The sequence below is a fragment of the Magnolia sinica genome, chromosome 13, assembly GCF_029962835.1.
Source record: "Magnolia sinica isolate HGM2019 chromosome 13, MsV1, whole genome shotgun sequence".
NCBI classification, from domain to species: Eukaryota; Viridiplantae; Streptophyta; class Magnoliopsida; order Magnoliales; family Magnoliaceae; genus Magnolia; species Magnolia sinica.
The window spans coordinates 35,144,460-35,156,794 of record NC_080585.1 but is presented as its reverse complement, the minus strand read 5'-3'; the positions used below and the strand labels follow the sequence as shown (position 1 = coordinate 35,156,794).

Below are 12,335 nucleotides of genomic sequence, written 5' to 3'. Positions count from 1 at the left end.
TACTACTCTTCCAGATGATCCAGAAAATGATGCAGGGGCCACCTTTTGTGCCAATGAATTGGAGGGGCTAACAGCCGCTGTGCCCCACCATTGAGACAATATGGATTTTATCGAGTTTGTCTGCAATACATGAACACCCAAGGCGTTGCCAAAGAAAGACCAAACGACCAAAGCTAACAGGCAATTTAGGAAGAGATGAGTGACTAATTTGGATGAAGGACCATGGGCTGCACTAACTGCACAACAAGCACACTTGGAAGCCATCGAAATTCCATGCGCTAAAACCGCTTCATTAACCGCAGTAGCTCCCATTATCACTCGCCACGTGAATAAAGCAATTCTCAAGGGGAGTTTGCAGTGCCAGACCTTACTCGCCCAGCTTCTAGAAGGCAAGGGCGCATGACATCTATCCCAGGCTGAAGAAATGGTGAGATTCCCTAACTCAGAAAAAGGTCAAAAAGGTGTATTGACACCATCTGAAAAGCAAAAGCCGTAGTGAAAAAAGTAATCCAAGACCCATTGGGGTAGGAAGGAGAAGGCTGCCAAAGGCGGCAGAGGACCATTCATGCCCAACACATGGTCCACTCTTAGCTAAAGCAGTGACAACGGGACAGGGGGAGAAGCAATCCCGTGAAGCTGGCCAAGACCCGACTAGTTGTCGAGCCAAAAATTACACTTACCGTCCCCCAACTTCCACTGGACATGAGAGTCGGCCATAGGGATCAATGCCAAAATCCTCTTCCATAAAGGAGATGCAAAAGTTGAATGATATGAAGCATCAGGAGATGATAGATCTCGAGCATATTTGGAAGATATAAAAACACACCAAAGGCTTTTAACAAATGCGAATTTGATGGCCCAAGCCATTTTCAACCAAAAAGCCTTCATCATGTCCTTTATCCTTCTAATCCCCAGCCCCCCTTCCTCCTTTGGAGTGGCAATAGATTTCCAGCTCCTCCACTGACATTTGTTCTTCCCGTCCTTCCAACCCCAGAAGAACGCAACAAATTTCTTTTCAAGAGATGACAACACTGAAGACGTGATATGAGTAGCCACCAAGGAATGAATGGGAATAATACTCAAAACGTGTCACACAAGAATAGCCCTGCCTGCCTGGGATAAGTATCTCGCTTGCCAGCCCTTGATTCTCCCTTCAACTTTGTCAATAATCGGTTAGAACGCCGACACTTTCAGCCTGCCCGTACCCAACAAAACACCCAGGTAAGAAAACCCTGCAGATGCCCTGGCAATCCCCAGGAGAGTTTTAATCGCCCTAACCCTGGATTCATGCATCTTATGGGAATGGAAAAATGAGCTTTTTCGAAGATTCACCTTTTGCCCTAAGGCAGCTTGATACGCGACTAAGAAAGTTTTTAGGGCCCTTAATGAGGCCAGGTTCCCATTCGAGAATAAAAGGGTATTATCTGCGTAAAGTAAGTGCGAAACTATCAGGCAACCCATCCTGCTCTTAAAAGGCTAACAACGGCCCTTTTCTCCCAAAGCCTTAAGGCCCCTGCTCAACACTTCCGCCGCAATGATGAAAAGATTAGGAGAGATAGGATCCCCCTGCCGCAATCCTCTGAATGATTTTAAGAAACCCTAGCTTTCCTCATTAATAATAATAATAACCGAAAACCAGTTGTTTTCCTAAAACTTTTCAACAAGGTCAATCCACGGGAGGCTGAAATCGAATCTCTGTAGGACCATCTTCAGGAACGACCAATCCATCCTGTCATAAGCTTTTTCCATATCTAGCTTTAGGACAATATTACCACCCTGCACTTTTCTATTCATATCTCTAAATAGTTTCTACGACAAAGCAATGTTTTCTACAATTGACTTGCCATTTACAAAAGCCCCTTGCTCGGTTGAATTGATAAATGGAAGCACTTGACTGAGTCTGGTCGCGATAACTTTAGAGAATATCTTGTAAAGGCTGTTGCATAGGCTGATTGGCCTAAAATCTGAAAATTTCTTGGATGCATTTGATTTGGGAATCAGACAAATCAAAGACGCAAAGACCACTCTAGGGAGGGGGCCACCTTGGAATAAGAAGGAGATAGATTTGAGAAGGTCCGAACCTATGATGTCCGAATAGGCTGCATGGAAACCACTTGAGAAACCCTCAGGACTAGCCGCACTTTCAGTTGGTATGGACACAACTGCTTGATGAACTTCAGTAATGGACGGAAGAACCATCAACATGGCATTCTGATCAGGAGAAACAATGGTTGGAATCACCTCCAACAGCTCATTATCAAGGATGCAAGGAGCCACGCCGAACTGCTGTTTAAAATGGTCAATTGCAGCTCTCTTAATCCGCTCATTTTCTGCAACTGTCTGACCAGTTTCTAGCTCAACACTACTGATTACCACTCTTCTCCTCTTCTCAGCTGCTATGGAGTGGAAGAAACGAGTGTTCCTATCACCTGCCTCCAACCCGTTAATGCGGGATCTCTGCTTCTAAAAACGTTCTTCCATTAGCTGAATACGGGCAAGGTTTGCAGACGCCTCCCCGAGCTTACCCAACAGAACTCTTATCTCACCCATAGGTAGCGTAGTGTCTTACAGAGGAGACTCACAATTCTCCACTTCTTTCTCTGCTAACGATAACTGGGAGAAAACGTTACCAAAAACATCTTTGTTCCATACCTTCATGGCTTATTTGACAGATTTTAACTTGAGTAGAACGTTAAAGAATGGATGAGCCGACTCAGCCGAATCCCACGCAGTCCTAACCACTTGCTGGAAAGACTCATGATGGATCCACATATTCTGGAATCTGAAAGGCTTCATCGTCAAGGCCGAGAGCTGAGGGTTTGCCAGGAGAAGTGGGGTGTGGTCTGAGTTTATACATGGAAGATGAGTGACCTAGAACGTTGGAAACCTGGCGGACCAAGCTGCATTCATGAGGGCCCTGTCTAGCCTGGCCCACACTCTAGCTACACCACCTTGGTTATTGCTCCAAGTAAAACGATTGCTAGAGAAACCAGCATCTAGTAACCCGACATTGTTGATAGCAGCTGCAAATTCAAGGGAGTTGTTTCTATCTACCACTCTCTAACTTCTTCTTTCGCTAGCCTCAATTGTTGCATTAAAGTCTCCACACACCACCCAGGGGATGTGGATAGCTGAAGACATAGTTGTGAGGTCTCCTCAAAGACTCCTTTAGATCCTGTCACAGCTGGCATAAATGAAAGCCATCGAGATCGGCGTAAGAACTGCCTGCACAGTGCACGTAATGGACAAAAATTGGTTAGATTTATTGGAGAGAGTCGGGGAAATCTGGTTTCTGAAAAAAACCTAGATTTTCCCCCCTTCATCAGAGTTGGAGAGCGATTAGTGAAAACCCAGGATAATCCAATTCCCACTCTCTTTGCATCAGGAAGCATATCGGCTCTAATAAAGCCACAATCCATGGGTCATACTTCTTGATAAGCCCTTTTGTTCTCAAAACTGATCGTTGATTACCGATACCATGGACGTTCCACACTAGGATACTATCCATCAGTAACATAGCTTGAATTAACCACCCATCTCTTTAGTCTTCGCAGCCTGGTTTCCCAATCACCTTTGGAATACAACACCTTCATCCTTTTGAGGAGCTTTGATTTCCTGGATTCTATCTGAGCTCCTTGCATGGACCTAGGAGCTGACGCCTGACTATATTGGGCAATGACTTCACTAGCTCCACCGGGGAGACAGGCAACATTTCTCCTTACAAAATCCGAGAGAAGGTACCCCTAGCCTGATCAGTATCTTTCGCAGCAGAGAAATTTTCCTGGCCGTTCAACCTTCCCACTGACATAAAGAAAGGCGACAGGTCTATAGCAAAACCTTTATTGTCGAGAGTCAGGGCTATTAGACTATCCTAACGAGTTCCTGCATTTCTCTCGGCTCCATCCCTGCTGAATTCTACTTCTACAGCCGGACCAACAAGAAGGGGACTTAGAGGGGACGAGCTGGTTTCTGAAGAGTGGGGTTGACCAAGCAGCCTGTTGTCTGACATGAACACAGCTCTTTCCAGGCCCACCCCTGATGAGGCCAGGGGGGGAGTTATCCGCTGATCTAGATTAGGGGAGAGCTCTCTTACTTCGAACATTTCGAAGAAGGGTGCCCTCAACCTGTAGGGGCATGTGAACTTGTGGGGCTTTATAGATAAGCTAGAGATCATGCCAGGTCGAAGTCTGATCATTCGGCACACTCACCAATCGACGATTGGTTATTATCTCAGCTACTAGAAGGGTGTTGTTGCTGGCTCGATGGGATAACGAATTGGGTTGGATATAGAGAGGCTTACTGGAGGAATCTGTACCTGGGGCATTTTCTCGAACATTTTGGGACAGGTCCTGAGAAAGCCTTTGAGTTCCCTGCCCTGGAGTAGGCCTCTGAACCTGTAGAGAGATCGCCTGGTTGTCTACCACTTGATTCCCCTCCTGCATTACCCTGTCACCTCCCTGTGACCAGCCCTGATCCTGCTCTTGTCAGGTGTGGAAGGTTCTTTCCACCCAATCTTTTGTGCTGTCTTGAATAGGTCCATGAGAGTGCTGAGATGTCTGGTCTCCCAGAAGAGTAATCGGTTCCATCAATCCCAAATTTGGGAAGACTCTATCCTGGACTTTCAGACTGAACACTCTATTCAGCTCCGCCCTGGACATAACATCACCTTGATTCGGGCAAACCCTTAGAATGTGCCATGTTTAGCATTAACATCCATTTGTATAACTCTGCCAAAGAAATTTCCTAGGTCAAGTAAAACTGCTTCAAACCAGGCATGGGCTGGAATACTATAAAGCCTGATCCAAAGTCCTTCTCTCATTGCCAAATTCTTAGACAAAGGGGAAATCGATTCTATGCTCATATCAGCATGGATCGCGGCATCTTCCTGGAATTCTCTGAATTCCGATTTATATTTGAATATCAAGAGAAAAGTTCGGGCTGCTAATATGGAAATATCAATTGCTGCAATTGCATATTTTGATTTTCTAATAGTATTAATAAGATTCAGAATCGAAATGGAAGGGAGAGTCACCTTTGCTACCATACCCAATTGAAGTTCCAGGATTTTTTGTTGCACAGCTCTGGGATCTGCTACTATAGGCTTCTCCTCCTCTGGTTGTTCCTTAGACCCTCTACCTAGTCTCTCTGCCTGAACCGCTGTCGCATAAGACCGCCTAGGGAAAATCGTGAGAGGGGGAGATGGATTGCTGGATCGTTGAGGGATCTTACCAGCCGAGATGGGGCCTCTCCTTGCCATCAGTGTCCTTTTTTCCTTTACTTCGCCGAGCTGACGGTGACGATTCGTTCATCAATCCGCCTCTCATTTAGGACTTGTATTGCATTCATGGCATCTTGCTCATATTAGAACCAAACAAAAGCATAACCCCATGGTTTTGAGTTTTGAGGTGCCCGGACGCATAGGGATGTAGACATCAAGCAATCTGCCATACCTGTTGAAAATCCCCCATAGGTCTTTACTGGTTGTATCAAATGTGAGTTCCCCACATAAAGACTTTAGTTAGATTTGTGTTGAGTAGCCGTACCGACTCTTACCGATGAAGACTTCCTTCGATATTTGAATCCATGAGATGAGGCCGATTTGGAAGGAGTGCTGGGAGGCCATCTTCGCGATGGTGGTCTTCCCCTGCTTTTGTGGGAGCAGGATCTCCCCCGTATGGGGCCTGTATGATGGAAACCCTAGAAGACTTCCTTCAGTGAAGGAGAACCTTCTGTTCCTCTCTCTCTCTCTCTCTCTCTCTCTCTCTCTCTCTCTCTCTCTCTCTCTATGTGGACTTGTTCTTGCCTTGTAAGACCCTTGTGGTGGAGGGCTGATTGCTGTGATAGTTGTGGGACAAATTCCAGATCATCTAATAAATGCAACAGTTGGCGATTTCTTCCCCTAGTCTGAAAGATGGAGTCTCTCATGCATTCAACACATCATCCCTCCTACTGCTATGTAGACCATTTCAGAGAATATCATCCCTCTTTCTAGCAGAGCTGATAAACTGATTTGGGATTTATCAGCCTCAGGGAAATTCACTCTTAAATTAGCTTGGAACGGGTCAAGACAACACTTCTCTAACATTCATTGGGCCAAGTGGATTTGGAACAAATTTCTTCCTCCGAAAGTAGTGATTTTCTCCTGGAAAACCATTCACGGTGTCGTCCTTGTTGACAAAGTTGTCCAGAGGATTGGTGTTTCATTGGCGTCAAGATGTGACTGCTGCAAAAGCCACTCTGGGCATCAACGGCTGCCTCAGAATCCCTCTTCTGCTTCTCAGCGTGGACTAGGGATCTCACTCCAAGCTACTGCCATCCTTAATACCGATCCCCAGAGAAGTGCACATATCAGAGGTTAGCACCCAAACTCCGATCTAGCCCAGCAGCTCAAAGCAGAGGAGGATCTGGACCATTTGTTCTGTCACGGCATCATCGCTACAAAGGTTTGGTGTTACTTCGATGATATGTTTGATATGCCTCATATCCACAATCAATATATACTCCTTTGATATGCGCACTTCTCTGGTCCAGCGGGAAATCAAGAATCAAGCAATGGACTTCGAAGGCCAGCGGGAAATCAAGAATCTCATTTTTAATCGGTCTCATCCCCTGCTTCGTCATCTGGGAAACATGACTCGGTAGAAACGCAGCTCGATTTGAGGGCCAAAACATGTCTGCCACTAAAATCATATCTAATATTTCTCATTGGCTGAGTGAGATTGGTTCCTCCATTCCCATCCTAGATAGGAACTCCATGCCTGAGAGCTTCACTCTCTAGACGCTAGGAATTAATAGATCCTACCTTCTTCCAGAAGGTAAAATCTCTTTAGTCAAATGGTTGAATCCCCAAAATGGATGGTTGAAATTAAATATTGATGGTTCATCGAGAGGTAACCCAGGGGAGAGTGGAGGTGGGGGTGTCTACAGGGACCACCATGGTAGTTTCATTTTTGCTTTTCATAGATATTACGGGACAGCCTCCAACACGGTTGCGGAAGCTCAGGCCATGCTTGATGGGCTGACCATTTGCTCCAATCTAGGCCTCACAAATATAATTGTGGAAACCAATTCTAAAATCATTGGGACTGCGGTAGAGGACCCTCAAGCTCCCAACCCATAGAATATCTAGTATAGATTGGGTAAAATCCCGAATTTAAGGCGGCGCCTTAATTTTTCTTTCTATCATGTCTTCCGTGAAGGTAATTCGGTGGCTAACACGCTGGAGAGGCTGGCTAGCGATGGTTGTCCAGACAGCATATTCAAATCTTCTTCAGATCTTCCAAGGTCAGTTAGAGGTGCTCTCCTTATGGACATGGTAGGCCTTGGGGCTTTGAGAAGGTCTTGATCAGCGTCCCCCGTGGCCGCCCTCCCCCTTTTCTTGAAGTTAGTGGCTGCTTTCTCCTTAGCCGGTTGGCGGGTGATGTGCGCAGATCATGTTGAGGTGCCTTAGGTAGCCTCCTTTCAGTTGTTTTTGTCTAGCTAAGCCCCTGGTTATATGATAGGTGCCGTCCGTACTCTTTTTTTGTTCAGACCCACCCGATTGGTTATAAATTGCTGTGATTAATGAATTTAGTGGTATCAGTCCACTTTCTTTATTTTTTTTTTTTAAAAAAGATGGGACAAGGAAATAGTTTGGAGGGTAGCATTGTGCTTTATATTATTTCCAAAGGAGTGGTCCACCTAAATCATAGATAGGGCTGAGTTTCGAGTGCGGGTGAAGAACCTGATGGTCCGGGTAGATGCCACATGAACGACACGGAAGGGCCTCTCCATTTGCTCTCTTGCAACTCTCACAACACCAGCAACAAATCGGATTGCATACAGAGTTACTCAGTACTCTTTTATCCTACTGAGTAAACTCTGTTGGGCCCACTGGGAATGGATGTGGTCTATCCATGCTGTCCATCCATTTTTGAAGCACCTTTTAATGGTTGAGACCAGAATTTAATCATTTCCAATGCTCAAGTGGACCATAGCACAGGAAACATTGGGAATAATAATATCTACCGTTGAAATCTTTCTAGGGTCCACAGTGTTGTTTATTTGTCATCCAACATTTTCATAAGATCACACGGATACGGATGAATGCAAAAATCAAATAGCAGATTGATCCAAAACTTTTGTGGACCCCAAGAAATTTTCAACGGTTGACATTCAATTCAAACTGTTTCCTATGGTGTGGCCCACTTGAGCTTTGGATATACTTAATTTTTGGGCTTAAGTCTTAAAATTATCTGTTAAAGTGGATGTAAGGAGTGGATGGAATATATAAATCACTGTGCGCCCCCACAGAGTTTACTCAGTACGCTTAGAGTGCTGAGTTTCTTAGTACGCAATCCGCTTCCCACAGGCAAATCTTCCCATTTGCAAAATCTTCTCCTCGTAATTGAAATTTTTCCCGACATCTGTTGCTACAGCGGAAGATTTTCAATTAATGAAAAAAGACTTCACCAGATTTTTTATGAACTTCTTATTGTACATTATTCAGTTTCATAAATGGAAAATTTTGATCTACACTGTCCATTCAATTGATCTAGACTGTTCATTAAATCCAACATACATTGCATAGGCCACCATCCGAACATCACACCAATCAGACAAATATTAAGCATTTCATCAATAGCTTTAAAATGGACGGTCAAGGTCCTTTTCCACCAAATTAACTCCAACCGATTATTGGATCTATTTATTTCTTAGTACCCATTAATTGCTTATGATTCAAACTTCATTGCTCCTTCATTGGCGGCTCAGCATTCAGTATTTAAGAAGCCCTGCTTATGTTCTAATCATTTCAAACCATTGGCCAGTTTCCAATTTCTTCCAAGACCAAAAAACCCATAGCCATGAATGTGCATAGGCAAAGCTCGAGGATTGTAAAGCCATGTTACGAAGGCGATCCTCCGCCGACGACTGGGAGCATTTGTCTCAGTGTCTTTGATACTGTAACATATGACGCCCATATCGCTGTTATCTATGTGTTCAAGCCTCCAACGACGCCCAATGAAATGCTGGAACAAGGGCTTCGGACGGCGATGGTGGAATATAGAGAATGGGCGGGCAGGTTGTTGGAATGTTTTCTGAAATTTTGAATTCTTTTGGAAAAGAATGATTTTTGTTACTTATTCATCATCAGCCCATGGTCTGGAAATTATTTTTTCGAGTTCAAGCATTTGCGATTTTTAAGTGTTAGTAGTTCGGCGACCTAAAAAAATACTATCTGTGGGCGTTGGATCTTCCATACGTCCAACTGCAATATAAGAATCAATAGTAGGAAAATCAGCCTTGATTTTCTTTTTCTACTATCTGTTCCTGATTTGTTTCTAATGCAGGTTGGGTAGAGATGATGAAGGCCACCGGGTCATTTTCCTCAATGACGAAGGTGTAAGGTTCGTTGAGGCATTGGCTGATTGCACTCTTGAGGAGGCCATGCCGTTTAAGCCATCTTCGACATTGTTGAGCCTTCATCCAAGTCTAAAGGGAGTGGAGGAATTGATGCAAGTTCAGCTCACAAGGTTCTTTTGTGGGTCCATGGTGTTAGGGTTCACGACCAACCACATCGTGGCTGATGGACATTCGACTAGCAACTTCTTGATCGCATGGGGCCAGGCGACTCGAGGGCTAGAGATGGACCCACTTCCATTGCATGATCGTGATATCTTCACCCCTCGAGATCCACCCAGGTTCGAGTTCGAGCATAGAGGGGCGGAATTCATGACCACGAGACTTACTGACGAGCCTCAGATTCAGCTCTTCGAACCTTTGTTAGCAGGTGGCTGTGGCGACAACATTGTCGTGCACAAGGCTCACTTCACTCTGGATTTCCTGACCAAGCTCAAGGTGATGGCTTCCTCAGCAAGTGGCATCGACAAGCCATACAGTACATTCGAGAGTCTGGTCGCTCATCTGTGGAGAGCAATAACAAAGGCCCGCGGGCTGAACGGTTATGAAACGACCCAGGTGAGGATTTCTGTGAATGGTCGGTCGAGATTGAACCCCTGTGTGCCCAATGACTACTTTGGGAATCTGGTGCTATGGGCATTCCCACGAGCTGGGGTGAAAGAGCTCTTGCAAGAGCCATTGTACCATGCAGCCAAGCTCATACATGATTCGATCACAAATGTTAATGACAGCTATTTTAAGTCGTTCATCGACTTTGCAAGCAGGAAAGAGGAGGACATGAAAGATCTTGTGCCCACAGCCAACATGAGCAAGTCAGTTCTGTGTCCCAACATGGAGGTTGATAGTTGGTTGAGGTTTCCATTCTATGATCTTGATTTTGGAGGGGGAAATCCTTACATTTTCATGCCTTCTTACTTCCCTGTGGAGGGAATGTTGTTTCTCCTCCCTCCCTTTATAGGAGATGGAAGCATAGATGCCATTGTGCCCTTGTTCGAGCAGAGCTTGGTCAGCTTCAAGAAGGCTTGCTACTCTCTGGACTAGAAGATGATGGCCATGCATACTCACTCTCTCTCTCTCTCTCTCTCTCTCTCTCTCTCTCTCTCTCTCTCTCTCTCTCTCTCTCTCTCTCTCCCTCCCTCCCTCCCTCCCTCCCTCCCTCCCTCCCTCCCTCTCTCTCTCTCTCTCTCTCTCTCTCTCTCTCTCTCTCTCTCTCTCTCTCTCTCTCTCTCTCTCTCTCTCTCTCTCTCTCTCTCTCTCTCTCTCTCATTACTATTTCTTTATTTTTCATGACTGGGGACGTCCCATGCTTCTAGCAGCTATTTTGGTATGTATAATGCTTGCTACTTCAGCTATTTTGGTATATATAATGCTTGCTACTTTCAAGACTAGAAGATGGTCATGAGCTCTCTCTCTCTCTCTCTCTCATTTTCCGGCAACACTCCGATGTTAGTTTCACACTATTGTAAAAATGACAGCGACTCCTCAACTGTGCACACGGCATAGTTGTACAGAACGCCTGACCTTCAAATTGGGAAACGGATTGGCTGCTTCCCCTGCCACCGGCCCGGTGGCTGGTGGTCGGTGCCTGTGGGCCCCACCATGATGTATGTGTTTCATCCTCACACTATTTTAAAAATGACAGCGACTCCCCAACTGTGCACATGGCATAGTTGTACAGAACGCCCGACCTTCAAATTGGGAAACGGATTGGCCGCTTCCCCGCCACCAGCCCGGTGGCTGGTGGTCGGTGCCTGTGGGCCCCACTATGATGTATATGTTTCATCCATGCCGTTCATCCATTTTTACAGATCATTTTAGGGCTTGATCCCAAAAATGAGAGGGATAAAAATCTCAGGTGGACCACACCACAGGAAAACAATAGTGATTGTATATCCACCATTAAAATCCTCCTAAGGCCCACTGTACTGTTTATTTGACATCCAATCTGTTGATTAGGTCATACAAACCCAGATGGAGGGAAAAATAAAGATCAGCTTGATCCAGAACTTTTATGGCTCCCAAAAAGTTTTTAATGGTCAATGTTCATTCAACATGGTTTCCTGTAATGTGGTCCACTTGAGATTGAGATTTTTTGTATCATACCATTAAATGATCTAAAAAAAATAGATAGATGGCATGAATGAAACACATACATCGTGGTGGGGCCTGCAGAGCACCGACTGATGGGGTTCTCCTCCTCAGTTCAGAGGAGACGTTGTGCAGTGCGGATGTCCTAAATGTTGCTGAACCGCGCTGCTTGACCGGTCGAAGTGGCCTGCTCGACCAATCAAGGGTCGCTCGACTCAAAGTCAAGCAAGCCATGATTTTTGGCCTCGACTCTCGACTAGTCGAGAGTTACGCGGATTCAACCCGGATTTGGTGTGGACTGCGTAAATTTGAGGCGATTTTCGCAGAGGTGCAGAAAGGAGTTTCTTAAACTATAAATAGGGGTTCTTGGGGCTATTCTAGGGCATGCTAAGGGTTTCTAAAGTGATTCATTTAAGGTGTTTACATGTCCAAGGTGAGAGAGAGAGAGAGAGAGAGAGAGAGAGAGAGAGAGAGAGAAGATTGAGCTTTTAGAACGAAGGATTCTACTAGTAGAAGTGATCTACTTCGCAGTCAATGTCTCATCACTTCTACGTCCTCATGATCGGTTAGATCTCTCCATTTTCATTATTCTCTTATTGTTCATCCCCTCCTACGTGAGTGAAGAAGGTTTAATCCAAGCGGTGTGTGATTGTGATTGGTTGTAACGTTCTACTTCATAGTGAATTATTGCTCTGGACTAGATCCCGTAGTTTTTTACCTCTTCGAGAGTTTTTCACGTAAAATCCCTTGTGTCGTGTGGTTTGTGCTTTGATTTATTTCTTTACTTTATGATATCCCATAATTCTAGTGTTTTTAGGAGGCGAGATCCAAAGGTTTTTGTGCAATGC

General features: G+C 45.1%; 1 protein-coding gene across 1 annotated transcript; it reads left to right on the top strand.

Moving 5' to 3' along the window:
* Positions 1-8,843: 8,843 nt before the first annotated feature.
* Positions 8,844-10,533, top strand: LOC131224092 (agmatine coumaroyltransferase-2-like). The gene is made up of 2 exons (XM_058219653.1): positions 8,844-9,061; positions 9,330-10,533. Exons 1-2 carry the CDS (start codon positions 8,844-8,846, stop codon positions 10,438-10,440), a joined length of 1,329 nt encoding a protein of 442 aa, XP_058075636.1. The 3' UTR covers positions 10,441-10,533.
* The last annotated feature ends 1,802 nt before the right edge of the window (positions 10,534-12,335 follow it).